This window comes from Borostomias antarcticus (assembly GCF_949987555.1).
Source record: "Borostomias antarcticus genome assembly, chromosome: 12".
In the NCBI taxonomy this organism is placed as follows: Eukaryota; Metazoa; Chordata; class Actinopteri; order Stomiiformes; family Stomiidae; genus Borostomias; species Borostomias antarcticus.
Window position 1 is genome coordinate 11,098,275 of NC_140245.1, and position 27,645 is coordinate 11,125,919.

General features: G+C 46.2%; 2 protein-coding genes across 4 annotated transcripts; both read right to left on the reverse strand.

Moving 5' to 3' along the window:
• Positions 1–824: 824 nt before the first annotated feature.
• Positions 825–12,052, reverse strand: LOC311316526 (spindlin-W-like). 3 transcript variants are annotated; one of them, XM_084447394.1, is made up of 5 exons: positions 11,988–12,052; positions 11,318–11,370; positions 10,904–11,157; positions 2,273–2,506; positions 825–2,065 (listed from the first exon to the last, which is right to left on the reverse strand). In XM_084447394.1, exons 2-5 carry the CDS (start codon positions 11,335–11,337, stop codon positions 1,866–1,868), a joined length of 708 nt encoding a protein of 235 aa, XP_084303520.1. In that variant the 5' UTR covers positions 11,338–11,370; positions 11,988–12,052; the 3' UTR covers positions 825–1,865. The 3 variants fall into 3 exon arrangements, with proteins under 3 accessions (XP_084303520.1, XP_084303521.1, XP_084303519.1); XM_084447395.1 differs by having other exon boundaries at positions 11,318–11,359; positions 11,988–12,029; XM_084447393.1 differs by lacking the exon at positions 11,988–12,052 and having other exon boundaries at positions 11,318–11,969.
• Positions 12,053–22,954: 10,902 nt separating this feature from the next.
• Positions 22,955–26,326, reverse strand: LOC311315701 (arrestin domain-containing protein 3-like; the record flags this gene model as incomplete). The annotated part of the gene is made up of 6 exons (XM_084446405.1): positions 22,955–23,341; positions 23,847–24,103; positions 25,115–25,211; positions 25,308–25,458; positions 25,635–25,695; positions 26,065–26,326. The coding sequence occupies 6 exons, from the start codon at positions 26,324–26,326 to the stop codon at positions 22,955–22,957; spliced, it is 1,215 nt and encodes a 404-aa protein (XP_084302531.1).
• Between the last annotated feature and the right edge of the window lie 1,319 nt (positions 26,327–27,645).

The window sequence follows — 27,645 nt, forward strand, 5'->3', positions numbered from 1 at the left end:
CGTGTGAGGGCTAGCTTCTCTGGGATGGAGTTGAAGAGTGAGTACATAGACTCATCCATCTCTGCCTGTGGTTTGAAAAGCCCAAATATCACCCCTACACCTCAGGGAAGCAGGCCAACATAGATGTTTATAGGGTTACAATGTTGAAGGTTCAAAGTCAATCTGTTACATAAGTTTGCATTGGCCTGAATTCATCTGTTACATAAGCGTGTGTAGGCTGGGAGATACACAGGAGATGGGGGAAGATTATCACATATGCAAAAGACTTGAGTTTGACCTGACTGTACTCATCCTAAGGCTCATGAGACCCAAGTACAAAGTTTTACGTTTCTTGTGTGTACGCTCTAAACACTAAAAGTACACAAAAGATGAATGGTGATTTACAATGCCAGCAAAGTGAGACACTGTGATACAGGTCTGAAGTTGGGCATGTATCCAAACAAAAGTCTTCACTTCTAGTGAGGTTTCAGTATTCCAGGACCTTGAGTTGAAAAAACCCTCTGCACATCACAGATTTATCAAGTCTATACACAGTACAGTACAAAGATCCAGCATTTTCTTTTACCAGGTGCCTAAATATGAGGTCTTATGGAGGTTTTAGGTCAACTGGAAAATATAAAAAATATTGCAAAGGGTTTACAACCCACTGCCTCTGCCTTCATGTCTATGACATAACTTGCACACAAAGCATGTTTAAAGAACAGAAAGAACAAAATTGCTGTAGTCAAGTCATTGTGTGATGTGTGATGACTGTCTTCTCTAGGAGATACGGTGGTTTTCAGGCACCTGTGTGAAAACACATCCACGGGAGCACATACGCCTCGTCTACGTCCAGAACTTTATTTATGAAAAAAATAAATGCTGTGATCACTCACTGAGGCATTATTCAACCTTAACATCAAATCATACCAAAACATCTTTGCAGTATTTACAATAAAAACATACATCCAAATGGCCTAGCTACCTATTTTAGGCCTGAATACAAGATTGTAATCCCAATAAACTACTAAACACTTACCAGCCAATAATATTTTCTAGTATCTTTGTGAGCTATATTAATTAATTAAATACAAATCCATTCATTTAATGACCTATGGAAAATTGTTCAAACTGAACTGAACATTAGACTATGAAATGTCTAAATGGCATAGCATAACTCTCAAACATAAGTCAAATATTAGTTATCTTCTCTGAATCTCACTGCACTGACAGTAATAAAACAAATAGCTTGTGGCTCTGTTGGTAAAATCCACCACCTTAAACACTGATTACGTCAGCATAGGAACTGTGCCCAATGTTATCAAGTCATAAACAGACCGCAATCATGACAGGACTCAAACAACCCAGTACCAACTTCAACTGCTTTTCTTCCTGAGGGCATACAGTACATATTCAGACAGGAAAAGGAAATAATAAAACCTTTAAAAAGAAGCATCACATACACATTCTGAACATCTGAAGCCATGAAGAAAAGTACAGTCCCAGTGTATTATAAACATACAAAAAATAGGGATCAATCAACACTACAAAGTATATTACAGACAGATGGGTGGATTGATACTGTGGTCAACTCTATGTTTGAGGCCCAGAGCATCAGCTCTCATTAGAGGAGAACCTAGACAAGTCAAAGTAAAAATGATGGTGGATGGTGAAGAGGAGCAGCAGGAGAGGGTAGAGAGTCATTTGTGTCCCAGCAGTCTTGACCAAGAGGAAGAGGAAGAAGACCTTGATAATCAGTGGCATGTACTGTACCTTTACAAGGAGAAGAGGAAGAGAAGGAGAAGAAGAGCAAAAAGGAGGAGGGAGAACGAGAGAATGAGTGGCATTCACCAGGAGGAGAAGAGGAGGTGGGGAGAGTTGGTGGCCTAGGTGGTCTCGACCAGGTCGTAGACGTGGATGTGGAAGTCATCGTCATATTTGATGTAGTAGACCGAGGGCTTGGCAGGAACCTGGTAGATGACCAGACCGACCCTCTTCACGCCCTGGTCCGTCACGTACTCCACCTGCTTACCCACAAGGCTCTCCGTCTCTCCAGCTGGCTTATCCTCCGGGAGCTGTTTATGCTCTGGAGAGAAGTAGAAGAAATAAAATAATAAGGAGACGTAGAGGAAGAGGAGGATGAATGCCAATCTGAAAAAAAAAAAGTTTCACACGGCAATAGAAAAATAGGCAGTCGTTGGCTGTTTTAATAACTATGCTGCTGGTGGTAAAACTTCCTGGTTGGTGATGAATAAATTAATGTCTCAGTAATGACTCCTCCCCCTGCTCTCACCAGCCTCGGAGAGCACCCGCAGGTCCCCGTCCACGTAGTCGTCCCAGAGCTGGTACATGTACAGGACCGGGTCCTTCTCGTAGGTCACGTAGTACCAGTTGGTCAGGATGGGCGCGCGCGAGAGCACCAGGCCTCTCCACTCGTTTTTGTCCCCGTTGTCCTTCTGGAACAGGTGCTCCACCGCCTTACCCACCAGCTCCTCAGCACCATGGGGGACCTTCAGCTTGTTGTTGACTGTGGGGGGGGGGAGAGAGAGGCAGAGGTGGGGTAAGGGCCTGTTGACTGTGGGGGGGGGGGGGGGGGGGAGAGAGGCAGAGGTGGCGTAAGGGCCTGGTGACTGTGGGGGGGGGAGAGGGGCAGAGGTGGGGTAAGGGCCTGTTGACTGTGGGGGGGGGGGGGGGGGGAGAGAGGGGCAGAGGTGGGGTAAGGGCCTGTTGACATTGGGGGGGAGGAGAGAGAGGCAGGGTAAGGGCCTGTTGACTGTGGGGGGGGGGGGGGGGGGGGAGAGAGGCAGAGGTGGGGTAAGGGCCTGTTGACTGTGGGGGGGGGGGGGGGGAGAGGCAGAGGTGGGGTAAGGGCCTGTTGACTGTGGGGGGGGAGAGGCAGAGGTGGGGTAAGGGCCTGTTGACTGTGGGGGGGGGGAGAGAGGCAGAGGTGGGGTAAGGGCCTGCAGAGCATCGATCAGTCCCCAGTAGTGATGTCACCCACGAGCATCTGTGATATGAGCTACACTAAAGGTTCAGAGGCGTTTGTCGAGCATGTAATCAAAATCATGTTTATTCATACAGCACGTTCATACAAACAAATGTAGCACACAGTGCTTTACAGAATAAGATAAATAAAAACATGGTTCATAGTAAATGGTACACAATAGAAAATGCAAGAAAAAGAGAATAGAAAGTTTAAAAGAACAGAGAAAAAGTTTAGATCGAGAAGCTTAAATTGTAACACAAGTACATGATAAAAGTGAGATTAAAAAGGTAAGTCTTTAGATTTCGCTTAAAAGTTCCAACAGTTTCAGCCATTCTTAGATTTACTGTAAAGGTATTCCAGGCGCTGAGGGCATACAAACGTAAGAGCCTCCCCATCTCTCTTTGTCATGGCTCCAGGAAGTGTTTAATGCCAGAGGACCTCAGGGACCTACAGTACTTGGTGTATATCTTAAAAACATTGACATAGTTCAGGTGCATGACTATGGGCTGATTTATAATCTAATAGAAGAATCTTAAACTCTATTCTAAAACTGACAGGTTACCAGTGTAGTGATTGTAAGACTGGTGTGATGTGTGCCCTTAGTGAGGACACATGCTGCATTATTTTGTATCATTTGTAGTTGACTAATAGCTTTCTTTGGTAGACCAGACACAAGAGCGTTACAGTAATCCAACCTGAGAGTGATAAAAACATGCATTAGTCTTTGAGTGTCAGCCTGGGAGAGAAAAGGTCTCCTTAGTGTTGTTTCTCAGGTGATAAAAGGATGTCCTTTTCACATTCTTAATATGGGTCTCAAAATTAAGATCAAAATCAAACATGACACCTAGGTTTTTGACCTGGCATTTGGTGTTCAGTGTCAGTGTTTTTAAAGTCGCACTGAAACGGACATTTGAGATCATCTAACTTCCGTAGTTTGACGTATTTCCGACGCAAACAAGCTATGAGGGTGGGACATGTGTTTAGAGGAATTTGATTGGAGCATTGAGAAGTGGACGGGTTTTAAGAACTTTAGACAGATTCTATAGAAGGATAGCGTTGATTGACGGGTGGATGTCGTGAGATTATTGGCCTAAAATCTAAGGTACCTGGTGTCGTCATTGCACGTGACTTACCGTTTTCCAGGAAGTAAGAAATTATATACTTTGATATAAGATTACAACAAAAGTAGAATTTTGTAATTTTTTTGGCATACATCGTTGAATAGGTGAACACTATGACCAATTATGTGAACCAAAATGGGACAGAATGCTTTTTTCATTTCAGTGCGACTTTAAGAGGTCAGATAGTCTCTCCCTTTCAACTTTTTCAGCAATGATCAGCACATCTGTTTTGTCCTCATTTAACTGAAGGACGTTCAGTGACATCCATACATTTATATCAGCAATATATTGTATGATTGGTCAACTGAGCTGTAATCATCAGGTGTCACAGACATATAGAGCTGTGGGTCATCTGCTTAGCTATGGTAGTTAATATTGAGCCTCCAAATAACATCACGAAGGGGAAGCATATACAGACTGAAAAGTAAAGGCCCTAGGTCCTTGTGGGACCCCACGTCACTGAAGTGTTTTTTGAGCTGTGATCACCAAAGGTGACGAAAACCTCTCGGCCAGTTACATGGCTCCTGAACCAGTCAAGGACTGGACCGGAGAGGCCGACCCAGTTCTCAAGTCTTTTAATAAGGACATCATGATCTACAGTGTGTAAACCTGCACTCAGGTCCAGAAGGACAAGGACAGAGAGCTTTTTGGAGTCAGTGTTGATTCTGAGGTCGTTTACAACCTTGATCAGTGCTGTCTCCGTGCTAAGATGAGGGTGAAAACCAGACTGAAAAGTATCAAGGATACAATTTGCATCTAGAAAGTCATTTAACTGTTTGAAAATATTTTTTTCTCGAATTTTACTTAAAAATGGGAGGTTGGAAATCGGTCAAAAGTTATATTTCTTCATAAGAGGTTTTACCAGGGCAGTATTTAGTGCCGATGGTGAAAAGCCTGTACATAGGGAGCAGTTAATGATAGCTACATATAACCCCCCCCCCCACACACACACCTTAACTTGTCATCACTACATACAGAATTGCATTAGGTTGTCTACAAGAATATCCTCCCTCATCTGCATTGGACATAAATACGTAAAATAAAACAACATAACTAGACCGCTAGTGTCCTAGTCTTGAAAAACCTGGTGGGAATAGGATCAAGGAGGAATGTAGATGACTTAAAGGACATGGCCAAGATTTTGGGAAATACTTGTTTTCCATCTTCCCTGGGGTTAGACAAGCAGTATGAAGCATTTTCAACGCTGTGCGTGCAATATGGAGTGGCGAGACCTGGACCGATTAGCCTAGCTTAGCGGTATTCACTGGTACCAGGTTAGGCCGATTAGCCTACCTCCCAAATGTCACGAAATAACCCCCCAATACAACTCCAAAACTATTCTGTTTAGAATTGTTAATGTGTGTTAATTTTAATTAAACATTTTCGTTTTCTAAGCAGAAATACGCAGAACTATTTTTTTAGAACCAGGCGTAGGGATTACATGCATCACTCCAAACGCGTAGCATTGCGACTAGCTAGGTATCGAGGTAAACGTGCGTTCCAACGAGCGAAGTGGATATCATCAGCTCGCACATAGTTAGATGCTACAATAGACTAGCTCGTATCTAGATACACCGTCCATAACTTTATAAATATGGTTCAGTGTGTTGTAAAGAGCTGTAATAACAGGCAGTCGAGGCCAGGGTATCACGGGTCCTTAGTAGGCTTATCGGCCTAACCTGGTACCAGTGAATGCCGCTAAGCTAGGCTAATCGGTCCAGGTCTCGCCACTCCATATTGCACGCACAGTTGAAAATGCTTCATACTGCTGGTCTAACCCCAGGGAAGATGGAAAACGAGCGTATTTCCCCAAATATTGGCCATGTCCTTGAAGTTGTGACACCACTTTGCTCAGCATCTGTGTGTCAACCAAACAAGCTGATAACACTGCTCACTGGAGGAAGAGAGTCATCAAGCAGCACATCTGGTCTTGCCTGGGTGATACTCATCCTAATGTCAGTTACATTTTCATCTCTAAAATATGCCTCAAATTCCTCACACAAATTCCTACCCCAACCCCTGCCTCTATCTGGGCCCAGGCACATTCACACACACAGACATACACCAGTGTTTGCCATGTCTCTCCTATGATGTTTTTAGCCTCTCTTACTCTGAAAATGTAATGTAAAATAATGTAATTTATTGCTTTATAAATGTTCTTAGCCGGTAGACAAACATACTCCAGGAGCTTGCTCGATCGCCTTGTTTAGAGGGGTCAGGGTCTTACAGCTCACTTATCTGGCCCCCGGGTGATTACTGTTTTTTTGCTTCCCTCTGGAATATGTAGGGGTGGGTCGTATGCCTACCTCCCTTGATCTCTGTAAAGTGCATTGTGTTGCCTCTGGGTATGAAATGCGCTATACAAATAAAGCTTTGATTGAAGGAGGTAGAGAACATGTTGACAGGTGTAGGAGGCAGGATTTAGGAGGCTGTCAATCATTGAAAAGAGCACCCTGGAATTGTTTTGATTTCTATATCAATTTCGAGAAGTCATCTATACTAGCATTTCTTATGGCCTTATTAAAGGCATAAAGATATTATCTAAGAATGTCGTGGTGGAGCTGCAGCTTTGTCTTCCTCCATCAGCGCTCGGCTCTTCTGCATGTTCTCTTTAGTTGATTGATCTCCTCATTCCTCCATGGAGTTTTTTGTTTGACTTCAACCTTTTTAAATTTCATAGGTGCTACAGATTCAAGGACTGCACTCACTTTGGCATTAAAAGTGGTCAGTAGATCATTAACATATTAAATTAAATGAATGAAATGAAATTCCCACTTTCAGGATTGTTACACTATTTGTGTTCATCATTATTTTGAAATTATCAGCTACTACAGAGTTCAGATAGCATTTCTTAAAGCAGTGTGTGCTCATTTCAGCTTTGGGTATCAATGCAGTAAATAAATTAAAAGTGGTCAGAAACAGCAAGGTCACTGATAGGAGATAGCACAGTCTTTGTAATCACAAGGTCAAGGGTCTGGCCTCGGTTATGAGTGGGTCCAGTAACATGTTGACTGAAGTCCATGGAGTTCAAGAGGTTGATAAAATCCCTGGCCTTCGAGTCACCCTCATTATCCACACACAGATTAAAATCACCTGTGATAATTAAAGTAGTTTGTGTGGATAATGGACAGGAGTTCAGAAACATCTAAGAAGGTAGAACATTGTTTAGGTAGCCTATACACAGTTACTGTCAGAACTGGAAGCTTGCAATTTAAAACTATAGTGTGCTGTTCAAAAGAGGTAAATTCATAAAGGAAATGCTCGTGCAGCTCAGAGCATCTGTAGCTATGGTGGTGTTCCTCCTCCTTGTTTCCCACTCCTAGTCGACTGAGAGAAACTATAGTTGGAGAGGCTTCAATAAGGGCTGCTGACACATTTACATTCAGCCAAGTTTCAGTTAGAAACATGCCGTCTAATTTATGTACATATACAATCATGAATGAGAAACGCTTTACCAGCTAGGGACCTGATATTAAGGATTGTCATTGACATTCTCTGGGTAGAGGGACTGACTCAAACTACCCTGGGTTAGAGGCACGTATATTGTTGTGGAAACTAGCAGTGTTTAGAGGGTTGTTTGGCCGTAAGGTCAAGTTGGCTCATCTGAGGAGAACAGGAAGAGAACAGCGAGCTCAGTTGAGTTCCCCAGAGTGAGTTTACCACAGGCCCCCAGGATTCGAAATCTAAAGTGAAGCCCTATTGAACCGCGCCATCATTGAAAAAAACACATCACTGATACCTTTGACATGCGCAGTCAAAGGTATCAATGACGTGTTCTTGTAGTCCACGAACAGATTGCTCTCCCCGCTCTGAGTTAGCGATGAAAAGCGGCTTGCTGATTAATCTACTTTCATCAAATATATTTTTTATCCAGGCATCTTAGTTTTAACAGTATAATTGTGACTGAACATGTTTTGTTTGCTGTTAGGTGGTATTCATTCTGTTTCGAGCTTGGCGGGTTAGCCGCAAACTTCATGCCGCAACGAGAGATCCTGTCTCTGGGTGGACAGCTGTTCAACTCGCCTGGGACCAGGTCCCCTGGAGCTATTTCGCCTGGCTGCACATTGCGTTGTTGTGAACAGAATGAATACCACCTACTAGCAAACAAAACATGTTCAGTCACAATAATACTGTTAAAACTAAGATGCCTGGATAAAAAAATATGTTTTCCAACGGATATATTTGACAAAAGTAGATTAATAAGCAAGCCACTTTTCATCGCTAACTACGAGCGGGGAGAGCCATGAACGCAATCTGTTCGTGGACTACAAGAACGCGTCATTAATACCTTTGACTGCGCATGTCAAAGGTATCAGTCACACATTTTTTTTCAAAGATGGCGCGGTCCTATAGGGCTTCACTCTTTCGAGCAGTCAGTGAATGGAGTGACCCTATCCAGTTCTATTAATACATCCATGGTTTACCAGGTCAGAGCGTTCTAGACTGGAATGTCCCATTCCACAGTATGTCTCAATAACAAGATTCATATCTACTTGCGTAAATTCCAAGAAAACCATTAGCCTTATGTGACGCACACACTGATATGGATATAAAGGTGATGAGCCAGTTGGGCTGGGGGCTGTACATCAGAACTGTGAAGCTGTAGTGTGTGTATCAGTAATAAATACCCAAACGACTTTGGTCTCCTGTGAAGTTTTGTACTATCAGAAATGACCAACATAATCAAGTAGTTAATGGATAACCCATCTGTTCTGGATCTATGGGCTCTAGAGAGAGGAAAGCGTTGTGCACTAGAGCAAACCGCAGCATTTAAAACAGGAATAGAACAGACAGTGGCATCACTATTAGAAATATGTTCACTTTTGTCTTGATGTGTCCTTGTGCAAGCAGAAGCATGAATACTACAGCCAAGTTCATTATTGTCGTCAGACTTACCCCGGTTCTGGCAGAGTAGTCCTGTCAGAAAGCCCTCAGAGATGGGCCCTGAGCACAGAAGTCTTGAGCCGGCCTGGTCGGGCGCATTCTGTCTGGCTTGAATAGGGCCCATCTTTTCATTTCACTTTAACCCTAACAAGTAAAAATTGTCCACAAAATGCAGCCCCTCGTGCCTCCAGAAATCTTCCAGCCACAGATGCAGAGACCAAAGCTGGCTGAATTTCTCTTGTTCGTAGGGAGGCTCAGCTCCTGCATCACGCCGACCACTACGGTGGTTTCAGCCCAGGAGCTGTTCACTTCAAATGCTACATCTATGTTCCAACAGAGGGGGGACACGAGAGGAGCGCCTACCGCTGCCTTCTCCTGCTGATCTTGTGCCAGGGCTCAGGATGGTGTGGAACAGACTGGCTCTGTCGGTTTAGCACCCAGCTGTGGCCAGTGGGCTTCCTCCAGGGCCAGAGCAGCATGGTAGAGAGACAGCCCTGTCCAGTTCTCCTGCAGTGACCAGTTCTCTAGCAGGTGCATCTCAAAACGCATCTACGGTGATCCACGAATCGATGCGTTGTTCATCTTTGATTTGGTGGAGGATGGATATTCTATCCTCCAGCTCAGTTACTGATGAAACCCTGGATTGAGGGTCACTTTGTTTTCCCAGAAGCACAGGATCTTTCCATGGAGAGTGGAGATCTTGCTAGTGGACGAGAGTCACAGGATTTTTTCATGGAGAGTGGAGAGCTTGCTAGTGGATGAGAGTCACAGGATCTTTTCATGGAGAGTGGAGAGCTTGCTAGTGGACGAGAGTCTGGGAAATTTCTCGTCTTGGCCGTATTTCGCATCTCCATGGCGTTAACTACATGGGCGGGGCCGGAATATGTAGGGGTGCGATATTTAAATGATGATTGGTTTCATCCACCACATTCATCAACGCCCGATCATTCGTATGATGGGATTGGCAGCATACGAATGTCTGATAGATCACACATGGTCTCTGTCGTACCATCATTTCTGCGCTGGGATCTGCACTCCAATGATAAATGAGGGCCAGTGTGCCTAGAAGCCTCCGTGTTCTTCAGAAAGCCTCGTTTCACCATCACTAGTCCTTAGTCCCCACTGACTGGTTTGATTTCAATTATGAGATTTCAATTATGAGATTTCCATTAATTTCAATGATAAGAGTAATTTTGTTCTTCAATATGGGAAGGAGGAAGGTTAGCCTGGAAGCCAGACATCCTTGCAACAAGAAAAATCCCTTTTGGGATACAGTCTGGATTTATAGATACAGTCTGGACTTATAGATACAGTCTGGATTTATAGATACAGTCTGGACTTATAGATACAGTCTGGACTTATAGATACAGTCTGGACTTATAGATACAGTCTGGATTTATAGCCGCCCAGAATGACTACAGCGGGCGGGAGTTCTGCCAAATCCAGTCGGAAGAACGGGGAAAATGTATTTTCCGCTGAGAAACTCCGCTGGTGCATACTCTTGCTGTTGTTTAATTGTTGTGATTGAGTCCCAATCAGGGGCTGCATCCCCACTGGGTGACGCAGAACCTGATTGGCCCGGTTACATTGTAATTTCTGGAAATCGATGTGGATGGGAAGAGGTCCAGGCTGTATCGCAAAAGGGATTGTTGTTGTTTTTTTGTCTTTAGCGAGGAACTCTGGCTTCCAGGCTAGAGAAAGGTGGGGTTAGGGCCAACAACACACCTGGACTTCCAGGGACTGACTGTCCAATGAGAGGGTGGGGAGGTGATTAAAACATACTGAGCTACAGGTGTCTCCTACTGTAGAGTACTGGGATTAGCATGTTACACTGAATCTGTCTGTAGAATGACGTAATTTGCCAAGAGAGTGTGTGTGCGTGCGTGCACCTGTGTTTGTGGTTACTTGAGAATAACTGTAAACTCAAACCCACCGATTTTTTCCGTCAGAACCTGCAGGTTGGATACCCGTTCGTCCTTAAAAAGCTCGATGCCGTAGATGCAGTCAAAGCCGTCGTATTTGACCATGTAGAGGGAGGCGCTGACGGCGGGGCGCTCCAGGACCGTGCCCTTCCAGCGGGTCAGACGACCCTCCTCCCTCCAGGAGTGCTGGATCCGCAGCCCCAGCAGGTTGTCGGGGTCGGGGGCGAGGGAGGAGCTCTCACTCAGCTCCTCGCTGCTACGCTTCCTGTGGAGACAGGAAGAGGTGGAGAGAATAGAGGTGGTGCATGGGAAGTGTTACATCCACAAAGTTGAATGGGAAGAGTAGAATGTGGACCAACAGAGGTGATCAAAATAAAATCTCATGAATTAATATTTGTAAGTTAACATGACGAGATGTTACATACCTGGCCTTTTTCTTTGGCATGTTTCCATAAACTCAAACAATCCTGTGAGAGATCTGGGTCAGAAATAGGCTACTACTATTGAAATTACAAATAAAACAGTCCTGAACAATAACATCCAGCTAGGCTACATAAACATGTATGGAAGGGGCCTCAATTCACAACAAATATAGGTGCCACACAATATTTAGCATAATGCTAATGTTCCCTAAAATGTAGCCAAACGAGTAGGCTACGTTAGTCTAGCAACTAAGTCCCAAAGACTCAAAATCAACTAATCTTAGGATAGGACAGAACACAAGTAAAGTCGACTGATGTAGCTACAGCCTGGGAATGAGGTTAGTTGATGCTATAAGATAACGTTGCTGGCCTAGTTTCTGCGATCTCCGCTGACTAGGACAGTTAACCCAGACACAACAGTCTGTAGTCTGCGACATATTCGTTTCAGAAAGTCGTTGTCTTTCTTTGTTGGTCCAGTCTAGAACCCGCCGTGCATAGTCTAATTTTAAATGCAGTTGTTATGTAGTAGGCTACCACGTACAAAACGCGTTGTTAGCTAAGCTAGCGCATTAATAGTGCACCTAAGCTAAATTTACCATCTAAAGGGTACTAATGTATAAATAATTGTTCAAAGCAAAAAGGCAAGTCGGCAGATGTACACAGAGCGTTTTACCTGGTCTTTATTTCATACCTACTTCACTTGGCACCAGACAAAGTCCACAAGAACGACGAGGAAACTGATAAGAGAACTGCTCCCAAAGGAGCTTGGGAGTTGTTGTCCATGAGGTTATCCTCGCTTGCAGTAGCCCGGTGTGATGGGGCATAACGGAGACGTCTGTTCTTAATGGAAGCCTTCATTGGTTTTATTCAAGCTGCAAGCATGGCAGTAAGTTACTGGATATTTCAAAAGAAGAGTTTTTTCAAGTAAAAAAAAACTACTTCTCCCATCATGCATCAGCCGTCCAGGCTGTATTCATGCCACAGAAATAAAAGTAGTAGAATGGGCAAAACTGCTGTTACTGTTACAACAGACTGCTGTGTCACTGTACTTGATTAAGTGTACTGGTGTATTAAAGACAGTCAGTCAGCCAATTTCATCAGTCACTTTAATGAGCTGATCAACCTTGCAACGCACACACACACACACACACACACAAGCACACACCAGTAGACATGACAAAGCATTTTAAGAAACATTTTAATTTGAATTCAACATTAAGACCATATGAAGAAAGTCTTATGAATGTATAAGTTCTCTCTTTTACATAGAATATTCCAGATTGCCCCTTCTAGAGGGAGACCTTTTCTATATGTTGGCCACCTATGCAGGACAGCACTATGATATTCTGCATATAGAGACATATAGAGAGGCATATAGAGACATCTCTGCTAACTGGAAAAACAGGACTTATTATTGAAAAGGAATCCTATTTTTCCCCTTAGCTTCTTCCACACAGGTCTGGAATCCCCACATGGGTCTCGCATCTCAGAAGAGGTACGGAATAAAATCAAGAACTGTATATCTGGCAGATAGGATGTTTTTCTTCTGGGAAGTGTGCTGTTTCCAAAATGTTCTGTTTTCTTTTTTTTTGTCATTGATCCATGAAGATACATGAGGTAAACAAAGACATGACGTGTGGCGTCATTGTTACCTGTGAAAAACATGATTACAAAAAATGGTTCTGAGAGATAGAGCTTGTATAAATCTTGTTTTCTTGTTTTATATCTATAAAGTGAACAGGCACTTGACCCTCACCCTAGCCTCGTGTCACCACGCTGTCCTCAGGGGAGCCTGGTTTCTATTCGCTTGGTTTCCGGTCTCGAGCCGCTGGGATCCTGTCACACAAATGCAAATCGAGCAGCTTAGTCTCTCCAGTCACTATGAATTAGAATAAAACATGGACAGACCAAACAAAGTAGCCTATTCCAGAAGAAGTTATTGCCACGTCGCATCGTAGGTTTATGGGTAGGCCTGTTTTTGGATCACTATCCGCTTAGACCAGAAACCACAACTGTAAAGCAAATGCGCCCCAAGCTACCCTTACCCCAATAGTTCTCATTTTGTCTGTAGTACTGGATTCCACCACAAGATGTCCCACTTGACACACCACCACCCTGTCACAGCCTATGAATGTGAGTTCTGTTAACACATCCATGCCCTGTTTAAAATGTTTCACTCTCAAGAACGAGGCGTCAACGTAGTCACCGCATCCAGTTCTATTAATACATCCACGGTTGAGAGAGACTCTTGTGGATGGACTGAGGTAGAAGGGAGTGATAGTGTCTCAGAGCACCTGTCTGACTGGAGAAGAGATTATAAGATCATATATGACTAACTACAACAGCAGAAAACACAGCAGAATTTAATTGAAACTGAATTGAATCATGTCACACTGATTACAATAACAACACATACAGAATAGGGACATGATACAACAAAACATAATATCACGAAAATAAGTCACAAGATCCAAGAATAAAAAGAAAACATGCAGTCGACATGGAGTGCGCCTCCTACCAGAACCTCAAATCTCTCTAGAGAGATGGCAACACGGCGAATATAGGGTGAATATACAGTGTAAGGAGAATAGTGAAGGAAGCCAAGAGGGAATACGGTGAGAAGATGGAATTAAAATTCAAACAAGGAGACGCGGAAGTGGCGTTCGGGCGGTGGATTCGAAGTGTTTGGTTCGGGTGGGATTGCATAAACTGTACTCTGACTGTATCAACATGTCTACTAGTTCGGATGGTGGTGGTGGTAGTGGTGAGTACAAGACACAAATGGAGTGGAGTGAGGCGAGGCCGAGGAGGAGCTTGAAGAGGAGAGATCGGGGGCAGGGTTCGGGAGGTAGTGAGTCCGAGGGCGGCTGTGTGAAGCAGTCGAGACTCGGTGGAGGTAGCTCTCGGATGAGCCCCGGTCGTGTCGTGGAGTGGAAGGTAATTGTGGAGTTTGATCAGGATGGCGGGCACTGTCATCCCCTTAAACTGACTACGGCGATCGAGAAAGAGATAGGGAAGGTGAAGTTTGCTCGGTTTCTTGGCAATAGGCGAGTGTTGATTTGTGCTAACAGCGAGATACAGAGTAGCAAGATCCTGGGGTTGTCGCTTGGCGGGGAAAGGGTGAAGGCTCATGTTCCGGGTGCAATGGCGCGATTGAAGGGTGTGATTTCGGGTGTGCCTGTGAGTGTGTCTATGGAGGAGATCAAGAAGGAGCTGCGTGGAGGCAAGGTGATTGAGGCCACTAGGCTTATGAGCAAGAGGGATGGCGCGCTGACGGCCACCTTGTCAGTGGTTCTTCAGTTTGAGAAAGCCCTTCCTCCGTCAGTGCAAATGGGTTACGTGAGGTATAGTGTGAGGGCATTCATCCCCAAGCCGCTCAGATGTTTCAAGTGCCAGAGAATGGGGCACACAGCACAGCAATGTAAGGGTCAGGTTAGATGCGCCCGTTGCGGGGGCCAACATGAGTATGGGAAGTGTGAGGTAGATGCCAAGATGCGTTGTTGTAATTGCGGGGGTGAGCACAGTGCTGCATATGGTGGATGTGTAGCGCAGATTGAAGCCAGGGAGGTCCAACGGGTTAAGGTGGTGACAGGGGTATCGTACGCGGAGGCGCTGAAGACGGTTAGGGCGGCGGGGCCGAGCAGCAGGCTTCCTAGTGGTGTGACTGAGAGTGCTACAGTGCAGAGTGTTGGTCCTGTGCCGGTCAGGCGGCCCCAGCCCCAAGCTCCAGCTCCACCGCCTAGTGTGTGTTCCCACAAATGTAGTGTTGGCGATGACACACTGGTAGTGGGCAAGGTGGATTTTGTGGCCTTCATCTGTCATGTCATGAATGTTGCAGCGCAGCATAAAGGGAAGAGCGATAAGATCAAAGCCATTGTGGAGGCAGCCGAAAGATTCCTTGCGGTGACAGAGGTTAAAGCGGAACAGATACATGCTTTGTTGACTAAACCAGTGGATAATGGGGAGGGTTGACACCTTACTGATGGTGCTTCACGTTCTGCAGTGGAATGCTAGGAGCCTTGTAGCCAATGGCCAAGAATTGAAGAAGTATATATATGAGTTAGATGTAGTTCCTGATGTTGTGTGTGTGCAGGAGACTTGGCTGCGGCCTCAGTTGGATTTTGTGATCCCCGGGTTCAGGTCTGTAAGGAAAGATCGGGCGCACAATCAAAGTGGTGGGGGGTGTGCGACTTTTCTGAAAGATGGGCTGGCCTATAGGGAGGTGCTCTCTCCTGTGGATGTTGAATGTGTTGTGGTTGATTTGTGCAGCCCGCAGGAGGGGGGCAATATTAGGGTGGTCAATTTTTACAATCCGTGTAAGTCGCTTACAGTGGACATGTTCCAGGACGTAGCTGGGGCGGTGTCTAGGAAGGAATTGTGGGTTGGGGATTTTAATGCACACAACAGTTTATGGGGCAGTCTTCATACAGACAGTAATGGTCAGGTGGTGGAAGACGTGTTGGATGGAAGGTCGCTGGTCTGCCTTAATGATGGGCAGGGCACGAGGCTTGATGTGAATAGGGGTACGATGTCCTGCCTGGATCTTACGCTGGTGTCAAGTAGTCTGGTGACGGCCTGTGAGTGGCGCGTTATGACCGAGTCGTCTATTGGGAGTGACCACTTTCCAGTTCTCACGGTTGTTCGTGCGAGTGTGTATGTGCAAGACGGGTGTGCACTTACTGGGTGGTGTTTCGGGAAGGCTGACTGGGAGGTCTTTAGGTTGTCTTGTGAGGGCACGGCTCATTTGGTTGCTCTTGAGGGTAGCATAGAGGACTGCGCAGCTGAGATGGCTGGTCATATTTTGAATGCTGCCACTGTGAGTATTCCGAGACGGTTGACCCAGCGTAGGAAGAAGGTGGTGCCGTGGTGGAATGAGGAATGCAGTAGTGCGGTTCGAGCGCGGAACACGGCTCTTAGAGTTTTGAGGAGGGACCTGTCGCCCGAGAATTTGGTTGCCTACAAACGGTGTAGGGCTGTTGCTCGTAGGGTGGTGAACGGCACCAAAAAGAGGACGTGGATGGAATTTTGTTCCTCTATTGGCAGGAATGTGCAGCTGGGTGAAGTCTGGTCCATGTTTAAGAGAATGAGTGGGTCGAGGGCATCAGTCCGTATTCCAGCACTGAATGTTGGGGAGAGGCTGGCAGTGTCTGATAAAGAGAAGGCGGATATGTTGGGTCGTGCTTTTGCTGCAGTGCATAGTGGGGAGCACCTGGATGAAGTGCATAGGCAGCAGAAGATCTGCACTCTTAGTAGACATGGGAATGTGTGGGATCGGAGTGGTGAGTTTGGGTCAACTCTAGATGTGGACTTCACAATGACAGAGCTCAAATTAGCTTTGCAGGGTACCGGGTATTCAGCCCCAGGGCAGGACCAGTTATGCTATGCCATGTTCCGACAGCTACCCGTGGCATCTTTGCAGCTAGTTCTGAGATTTTTTAATAGAATCTGGAGTGAGGGCCTCTTGCCATGTGGGTGGAAGAGTGCTGTGATTTTGCCATTTCATAAGCCTGGGAAGGACCCTGCTGTGCCTGATGGCTACAGGCCCATCGCGTTGACGTCTCATTTGTGCAAATGGATGGAGAAGATGTTAGTTCGCAGGCTGTGTCATGTGCTGGAACAGAGAGGGCTACTGAGTCACTGTCAGAGTGGATTTAGGAAAGGGCGTTCCACGCTGGATGCTCTGGTTGGAGTCTGCTCTGATGTTGAGAAGTCGATGAAAATGAAGGAGGGGATGGTGATAGTGTATTTTGACATTGAAAAGGCGTACGACTCTATGTGGAGGGATGGGCTACTTATCAAGTTGAGTCGTTTGGGTATTGTGGGGAGGTTGTACAATTGGGTTATGGACTTTTTAACGGGTAGGACACTTAGAGTCAAGGTGGGTGCGGACGTCTCAGAGCTGTTCAGCATAGTGAATGGTATCCCTCAAGGGAGTGTGATCAGCCCGGTGTTGTTTAATGTGATGATTAATGATATTTTTGCGAACCTTGAGGGATGCATCAAGTCGGCTCTTTATGCAGACGATGGGGCCATCTGGATGAGGGGAAGGAATGTGCCGTACGTGTTCGGGAAGCTGAGGCAGGCGATTGAGAAGGTGGAAAGGTGGTCTTATGAGTGGGGGTTCAAACTGTCAGCGAGCAAGTCCTGCTACATGGTGTTCACTAATAAACGCAAGCCCGAGGCTGGGGGGCTCATGCTCTATGGTCGGCCTCTGGAATTGGTTACGGAGTTTAAATACCTGGGCCTGTGGCTCGACAGCAGGTTTACATGGGCTGTACACATTCGCCACTTGGAAACCAAGTGCAAAAAGGTTATCAATCTGCTGCGTGCTGTGGCTGGGTGTGACTGGGGGGCAGGAACGCAGTCAATGCTGGACATTTATAGGGCACTGATGAGGTCAGCTCTGGACTATGGGGGGGTGGTGTATGCAGCGGCAGCGAAGTCTACATTGCTTAAGGTGGATCGTTTGCAATACAGGGCTCTGCGGATCTGTTTGGGGGCTATTAGATCTACCCCCAATAATGCGGTGCTCGTAGAAGGTGGAGAACTGCCACTGGAGCTCAGGCGGGAGAAACTGGCGCTGGCCTACTGGGTTAGGCTGCAAGGGTGTGGGGACGACCACCTTGCTAAGCTCACGTTGCGGGATTGCTGGGAACTCAATAGGTTCCAGGGGACTGGGTTTGGGTGGACTATTGGAGCCGCAGTGAGGGACTATGGGCTGGAGGGGATGGAGTTCACTAGGTCCGCCCCAGTTAGTTGGGTGCCCCCTTGGCTCTTCCCTGAAGTGACCGTGGACAGGCGCGTTCTGGAGAGAAGACATGGATGGCAGCCGGGTGAAGTGGGTTTGAACACGGGCTTGTATCTGCGTGCGAGTTACTACGGGTGTGTGGAGATCTACACTGACGGGTCAAAGGATGAACTGGATAGAGTGGGGGTTGGTGTGTATGTCCCGGGGTTCGAAGTGGGTCTTTCCAAGCGGCTGCCTGATATGTTGTCTGTGTACACGGCTGAAATGGTGGCGGTCATCCTTGGGTTGCAGTGGGTGGAGGAGGTCAGACCTGATAGAGTGGTGGTGTGCACGGACTCCAAATCGGTGCTGGACAGTATACAGTCCACCCGGTCCGTCAGGGAGGATCTACTTATTGAATTGTATCACAGTTTGTTTAGGCTTCACAGGGGTGGGATAGACGTGCAGTTTTGTTGGGTTCCGGCACATGAGGGGGTGACAGGGAATGAGACTGCAGACCGACTGGCGAAGGGTGCGCTGACTAAGGTCATCTCGGTGCCTGTTCCGCTCGGGAAGGGAGAGGGGAAAGCGGTGATTAGGAGGAAGGGATTTGAGTTCTGGCAGAAGAGGTGGGATGAAGACCAGAAGGGGAGGGGGTATCACAGGGTGCAGAAGTCAGTTATGGTGAAGAACTACACTGCACTGACCAGGAGGGAGGAAATCGTCATGGCTAGACTCAGGTTTGATCACACGGGACTGAACGGCACCTTGTTTGTACTGGGGAAAAGGGGGAGTGATCTATGTGGGCACTGTGGAGCTGCGGAAAATACTGAACATGTTCTGTTGCACTGTCCCTACTATGGAGTAGAGAGAGGGAGACTCCGGGATAAGGTCAGAGAAGCAGGTCGGGAATGGACTTTGAGGGGTTTACTGGGCACGGAGGGGGAGGGGGTAGGAATCTGCAGGAAGGCTCTATTTACTTTCTTGGGTGACACACGGTTGTGGGGCAGACTGTAGTCTGTGGGCACTAGGATGATGACATGATGATGCACACTCTTGTACAGTAGGTGGCGGTATGCACCTTTAAGCTGTTTGCGATCCGCCATAAAACTCAAGGAAGAAGAAAAATTCAAACAAGGCGACCTCAGAAGTGTGTGGCAGGGATTAAACACCATGACTGACTATAAGGGGTCTCCATTCTCCTCAGGAGGTCCAGACGCTGCTCTCATGAACAGCCTCAACACTTTCTAGGCTCGCTTTGAAACCAACAATGGCCGGACTGCCGCTGCACCTGAGGTGGAGGAGAGCGGCGGGGAGGAGAGAGCACTCACTCTCTCTGAACACGGCGTCAGAAGGGTGTTTAAACAGGTCAACACCAGGAAAGCCGGGGGACCAGACAGTATTACAGGGCGGGTTCTCAAGGTGTGCGCCGACCAACTGGCTCCTGTGTTCACAGTGATATTCAACCTGTCCCTGGCCCCTGTCCATCGTCCCCACATGCTTCAAGACGTCCTCCATCATCCCTGTACCCAAGAAGCCAAGACCAACCTGCCTCAATGACTACCGCCCGGTGGCTCTCTCCTCCGTGGTGATGAAGTGCTTTGAGAAGCTGGTCAAGGAACACATCTGCTCCTCACTGCCCAGAACACTAGACCCCTACAGTTCACATACAGACACAACAGATCCACAGAGGATGCAATAGCCCACATCCTCCAACACCACCCTGTCCCACCTAGAGAAGAGCAAGGGGAACGTGTTGGGTTATGTGAGACAGCTGTTCATTGACTACAGTTCAGCTTTCAACACTATAACCCCACCCAGACTCAACACCAAGCTAAGGGTCCTGGAGCAAAGTGACGCCCTCTGCAAGTGGATCCTGGACTTCCTGTCAGACTGACCCCAGGTGGTGAAGGTGGGCAACCACACCTCATCCCCCCTCACACTCAACACAGGAGCCCCCCAGGGCTGTGTTCTGTCCCCACTACTGTACTCCCTGAACACACGACTGTACAGCCACCTTTGACTTCAGTGGTGTCGTCAAATTTGCCAATGACACAGCAGTGATAGGCCTGATCACCAACAATGATGAGAGGGCCTACCGGGAGGAGGTGGGGCTCCTGACCCAGTGGTGTCAGGAAAACAACCTCCATCTGAACATCAGCAAGACAAAGGAGATGGTGGTGGACTTTGGGAGGAAGCAGGAGAGGAACTACAGGAGAGCCAGTTAAGCGATTCATACATGAGGCAATGATGGGTACGATATGGATATGGCAGCTGACCCCACAAAACTTTGTCTGTCTCTCCGGTGCAAAGAATCCATGCATTACCAGTCAACATGTGTATATACATTAATCAAGGTAAAATGTTTGATACTTTTCCTCGATTTGCTATGCGTGCAATTACATTTACAAAGCTAGCAACAATCCAGTTTAACACAGGAGACAGTTCAACCATTTACACACATACTGACAAAGCACACACACACACACACACACACACAGCAGCTGGTCCCATAGCAACCGACACTATTGTGATGAAATGTGAGGGAGGGGCTGTCCCTGTGGCGGGGAGGGGAGGGGCTCCCACGTACCGGACAGCGCTGGTGATCGATGACTCACCTGTGTTGGGGGCACAGTGGATGGCGTGATAGAAAGACACATTGACCGGGTGAACTGACCTTTCCTCCCTGTCTGAGGCTGGGGTATTCCTGAGGCGGGGGTATTCCTGAGGCTGGGGTATTCCTGAGGCGGGGGTATTCCTGAGGCGGGGGTATTCCTGAGGCTGGGATATTCCTGGGGGAGGGGCTGAGGCTGGGGTATTCCTGGGGGAGGGGCTGAGGCGGGGGTATTCCTGAGGCGGGGGTATTCCTGGGGGAGGGGCTGTTCGGCCTTTAGTGGCACCAGCAGGGAAGGTAGTTATAGAAGTTTGCCCCTGGTCAGGAGGGAAGGCTGGACGCCTTAAAGCAATACATCGCGATATTTGGACCTTTACAAACATGTCTGGTGCCAATTCTCCAATTAGATTTACTAAAAGTAAGATGAATCGTCCAAAGAGTCTATTCAGAAAGATAATACATTGACATTTATTACCTTTTAAAACTCGCGCCCCCGGGACACGGCATTCAGTCGAAGTGCGCATGCGCAAAGTTGTGCTTAAACAACACAGTAGTAGTTAACTATTCCGGCGTCTATGGATATAATGCGTCTTTTAGCTCAATGATATCATGACAGAGGTGAGAAAACCAAAGCGAAACATCACGGAGGAAGCCAGAAAAAGAAAAAGACAATCTGATAACGTTACGACAGTACGACAGTGCACTTACTTGCAGAGACCGGGGATTAGGGCCGTTAGATTCATGATAGGGACCGGGGATTAGGGCCGTTAGATTCATGATAGGGACCGGGGATTAGGGCCGTTAGATTCATGATACGGACCGGGGATTAGGGCAGTCAGATTCATGATAGGGACCGGGGATTAGGGCCGTTAGATTCATGATGGACATACAGTATTTGTTTATTCATTATTTACCAGTAAAGCCTTTATTTTAAAAGGTACCGCCGTTGTCCGCCTGCCACTTCCTTTGAGCACCACACAAGGTTTTACAACCAGGTTTAGCTACTCTACACAAGCTGTGTTATGGTCGTCCCTTACCCTAGACATTCCATCAGGGAGATCGTAACAACAACAAAATAAAACAAAAAATAATGTTACTGTACATCTGCAACAGAGCATAATTGTTGTATTGTATGGCGTCAAAAATAAAATGGTTCCTGTGAAAAGTAGTAGGCCTAGTAAGCCATGGATCTGAAACAGACGTTTGAGATCATCTAACTTTGTAGTTTGGCGTATTTCCGAAGCAAACAAGCTATGAGGGTGGGACATATGTTTAGAGGAATTTGATTGGAACATTGACAAGTGGACGGGTTTTAAGAACTTTAGACAGATTCGATAGAAGGATAGCGTTGATTGACGGGTGGATGTCGTGAGATTATTGGCCTAAAATCTAAGGTACCTGTTGTCGTCATTGCACGTGACCTACCGTTTTCTAGGAAGTAAGAAATTATATACTTTGATATAAGATTACAACAAAAGTAGAATTTTGTAAAAAAAAAAAAAATTGGCATACATCAGTGAACACTATGACCAATTATGTGAACCAAAATGGAACAGAATCCTTTCATTTCAGTGCGACTTTAAACTTTATTTAGAGTTATAAATAGTTCCTGTCAGTAAGCTTTAAGCTAATACAGGGCGGGATAGAATCATCTCATCTAATTAAGTGAAAAATAACATTCCTTTTGTAATTGAAGTTATGTTGACCAATAGGCCTACCATACAATGTTATTGTGAAATACAATGTTTTCTACAACGGATACTTTACTTCCGTTGTAAAATACTCTAACTCACTAGCCTGGTATGACCATCCCGATCTAGCGTCCTCACTGCTTCGCTCCGCAATATCGGTCTGGCCTTCGCCCCATAGAGAGCGATTATGTGTACATATATTATTATCTGTACACGTCATAATAAATAGCAGACATCATCAACAATGGTCAAGAGTTCAGACACGTGATCTTAAAAAGGGCGATAAATCTTGAATAGGTTTCAGGTAGGAACAATAGAACAATAAAAGGGTACTCCAGGTTACTCCAGGTTAGGCCAGACTGAAAGTCTGGCGTGTGCCCTCCCCTGGAGATGCCTTCCTGTTGTAATGATAAAACCCACGGCAGGGGTGTTTATCATTATAAAAGGTAGAGGACAGGGGTGTTTGGAATGGCAAAAGGTAGGGGACTGAGGCTTAAGAAGGCTTAAGAACAAAAGGCTGAAATCTGAAAAGGTTGAGGCCAGTTGTCTCTAAACATTCCATGACATAACCCACTGCCTCTCGTGGTCAATTGCTTACATTTCTCACACTACAATTTCTCGCTAAAATCCGACTTGGAAGACGGGAACATTGAGCTGTATGCTGGGGGGGGGGGATAGGGTCCTGGGGCTGCAGGGAACTGGGAGGCTGCGGGGAACTGGGAGGCTGCGGGGAACTGGGAGGCTGCGGGGAACTGGGAGGCTGCAGGGAACTGGGAGGCTCCAGGGAATTGGAGGGCTCCGGGGTATTGGGGGGCTCCGGGGTATTGCAGTGCAGCTGGCGCGATGTTCCATGCCGGCTGGTCTGGGTTTCCAACCGAGCCAAAGCCAGAGTACGGGGGCGGCTGCTGCCCCTGGACAGGAGCCTGATCAGCGGGGAGGATGACCACAGGGAACTTGACCTCTGGGTCAGAGGCGTACGGCACATCCAGGGACACCTACAGCAGAGCAGGAACATGTGTGTTTTATATTTCATCAATTATTGTTTAAAAAGGAAGGAGGACCAGTTTATGAACTATGCATGTGAAACCCTGTTCGACTGGTTCAAATAGACTGGAAAGATATTTAACTTTTGTTCCTTAAGAAAGTCAGTGCCTCAGGGTTGCTATTTAAAAGGAATGACTACACATCCAAAACAAGAATAAGTCAGGAATAACACAGATACCCTCAAAGTTGGAAAACCGGTCTACGTGCCTCTCCACCACTTCCCTTTGTAAACACACACACACTCACACTCACATTCTCACGTCAAAAGCAAGCCCGTAGTTTTATAACTATTCTTTTAATTAAAATAAAAAAGTTTGAAGCGCTGCCATTTCCTTGGTTTTCCACTCTGGTTTGCTTTAAATCAGTAGTTCTCTGGCAGAACACACATAAGGCCACATGAGGAGGCACACCTGTTATTGATTCAAAACAAACACAGGTGTTTCATCAGATACACACCTTGAGCCTGTACTCTCTCTTGAGGATGTGGCAGTTGAGGATGGATGTGCCGATGTCCTGTGGGATGTTGAGGACCTTGGTGACGGTCTGTGTGGTGGAGGGGGGGACGGCCTCGCCCGCCTCCTTCAGGATGTCTTTAGTGTTCATCCTCCTCCTCCCCCGCGCAAAGAAGCTGTGCTTCCAGTACAGACAATACTTGGGCTTGACCTCCCGAGAGGAGTTGTTCTGAATGACCGCCACCACCTTCAGGCCTTCTCCTGCAGAGGGGACAGGAGCACATCACAGCAGCCATTTTGTTTTGGGAGTACACACGATCTCCTGGATATGATAATATTATGGGCCAAATTCTTGCTGGAGCTCCACGAATGGACATTCAAATGCAAATTTGATATTCAGCCCAATATGGAGAGCGCACAATGGTTATAACTCTATCATAGTCAAAGGGAATTATGTTTGCGGATGAAAAGTGAAGCAATGAAGTCAAAATGTGAGCAATTGGATGATTGTAGAGCTCACGATCAAATCAGAAGGTTATTATAAGTCTTATCTTAGATACAGACCAGTACAACAGGTCATTGTGCAAGAATTTGTAGAATGGTGACAAACTATTGAGGTGCTGTATGATTGAGGGCGTGTACAGTATTGCGCTCAAATACAACAACCACATGCATAAACCTAGCTTTATTATGGACATGAATCCAACATAAAGGAAAGTTTATTTGCAAGCTGCTGGTTGGAGTGGGGGGGTCACCCAAAGAGGGCCCGACACACACACACGCACACACACACACACGTGTACTGTACACAAACCCCACACATACTGTACGCCCCCCTCTGTCTAATGTCCCTCACCCTGGTAGTAGCTCATCTCTAATGTCCCTCACCCTGGTGGTAGCTCATCTCTAATGTCCCTCACCCTGGTAGTAGCTCATCTCTAATGTCCCTCACCCTGGTAGTAGCTCATCTCTAATGTCCCTCACTCTGGTAGTAGCTCATCTCTAATGTCCCTCACCCTGGTAGTAGCTCATCTCTAATGTCCCTCACCCTGGTAGTAGCTCATCTGTAATGTCCCTCACCCTGGTAGTAGCTCATCTCTAATGTCCCTCACCCTGGTAGTAGCTCATCTCTAATGTCCCTCACCCTGGTAGTAGCTCATCTCTAATGTCCCTCACCCTGGTAGTAGCTCATCTCTAATGTCCCTCACCCTGGTGGTAGCTCATCTCTAATGTCCCTCACCCTGGTGGTAGCTCATCTCTAATGTCCCTCACCCTGGTAGTAGCCCATCCTCTCGGTGTTGATGTCCATGGTCACTGTTCCTGAGGTGAAGAGCTTCATCTTCTTATCCTTAGTCTCATGCTGGGGAGTCTGGGAGGAACCACACACACAAACAACACTGATACTAATGCCCAAAACTGTGTGTGCATGTACGCACGTGTGGTTTGAACAAAAGCATAGGCCTACCATCAGCCCAGGTATGCTGTTCACCATCGTCTTCGAGACGAACGAGAACTCTGTTATGGCTTTGCTATCGATCCTCATTGATCTACTCAACCTCGCCTCCAAGGTGTAGAGAACTTTACCCACACTGCCTTTGAAGGAGGAGGGCATGTCACTGGTAGTAATGATGACAAGAGACAAAGCATGATACATGAGTCCATGAGGTAATTTTTAACTGTACACTAATAGCAGATATTATAGACAACTGAACAGAGGATGTGAAGAAGTGTTATCTAGCTCAATCATCCATTTCTGTAGCAACTTCCTGGTGTGTCAATGCACCAGACTCACTGTGGAGGGATCTGGAAGGTGAAGGGGTAGACATGGCGTCCCGGAGCTATCACATTACAGCCTGAAAAACAAGTCATGTTTTATAATGAGCTTCCTATCTTTTAGTTTTCAAAGTCTAAAATGCATTTGTGTGTTTTATGAATGCTCAAACGTGTCCTTTCAAACCTGTAGTTGTGGTGTGATGATAAGCCTACTCTGGCAAGCAATGTTTTTCAAAGCCACTCCAGTGATTCACTACATGTATGTTTGTCCATTTTGACCACCCGTTATCAGTGTTTGATAGTCGTGACTTGATACAGATTTTAAAGAAATATTAACTTTATACTTTATATATTATATAAACATATTCCTTTTTAGATTGCAACCGCAAGTATACAGATCAATCTATTTTTAACTTTAGCCTATAGCCTTCTCAACCATGGCAACTTACCTTGGTCTTTCTGCTTTGGAATAATAAACTGTTTGATGCTAAAGTACTTTTCTTTGGCGTGGCACACCACAGTATCCTCCCCATGCCTCTCGCTCCACCTAACATCCGCTTTGCCTTTCGCCTTTATTAAAAGAGAATTGACCGTGCAGTCTTTTGCTAATTCCAAAGTTATTCGTCCGGAAATGTAATCGCCGTTGGAAAAGGTGTTGCCTTTATTAATGGCATCATAGGTCACCGAAATATTCTGCACAGTGCTCGACATGATGAAAACAGAAAAAGAAAGATAACGTTGAAAGCTGGGGAGTCTTCTGCCCGTCACAACGAAACACAGAACCACTAGATTCCTCTCAAATCGAACGTACGTGCAGTCAAACGGGGTTGGGCCAAACAGGTAATACGGGTTTCAGCCGCGGTAAACACTGAGGTGAGGTGAGGTGAAATGTGTTTTGTTACCCAGCTACATGCAAGGGTCATCAACACAAAATACAAAATGTGCAATTATAAATACACTATAGGCCTGCACATTAATAGACTATACAATACAATGTACAAGAAATGCAGATTACTGTACAATCATCCTACAGAATAAGTGTTCAAGATGTGCACGATAGTTTAAGTGTATTTATTTAAACAGGGGCACATGCACATTAATCAATAGTAAAAATTAGCCAGATTTAGCCCCAATGGCTAATTTCCGCCTGCAGTCCCTCCTCGCCAGATGTTTAAAAGGCAACCTGTAAAAAACAAACAAACATAGGAGATACAGTAGATTCATACATTACATTGCATTAGCCACAATATACAATACAAGATTTATCGCTCCACTCGGAGTCTCAGGTATACAGTGTCCAATCCCAGAGTCTCAGCGCCCACCGGGGTGCCGGTCCAGACAGACAGAGGGATGAGCTGAAAGGTCTGATGGCGGCTGGTAAAGGACTCTGTTGAGAACCCTGGTAAAATCAGCCTCTGACTGAAGGGGCTCCTCTGCCTGCCCAGGAATGTAGGGGTCTGACGATTGCTCTGTTAGAATAGAATAGAACGTTTATTTGCCAAGTGTAACACGTACAGGTACATTGGAGTTCTTGTCATCGCTTGTCCTTACAGTATCTTATCAGTGCTGATCAGTTCCTCATTCCAGTCCTAGGTACTCAGATATACATTTAAAGGCTCCCAAACTGGCAATTTACTAGACTATCCATCATCTAGCAGTCTATCAGCATCATCCTCATCTACTCATCCCATCCAATTATGGATAACTATGTGTGTTCATGATGTAGGCAGTGCAATTAAATAAATATACAGTTGTACATAGTGTTCAATTGTTCCAGTGTTGGAGTGTTATCAGGTGTTGGTTCAAGTGTTCCAGTGTGCAGTAGTGGACAGCGTGCCTGTGGTGGGCGGCGGTGCTGCCGTACCAGGCTGTGATGCCTCCAGTCAGGATGCTCTCCATGATGCTGTGGTAGAAGTTAATGTGTTTGTGTGCTCATGCCCCACCTTGGGACTCTCGACTGCATAATTGATGGTAGTGGGGAATTGCGTTGGGGCTCTGGGCGGCACGTAGCTCAGGAGGCAGAGCGGCCG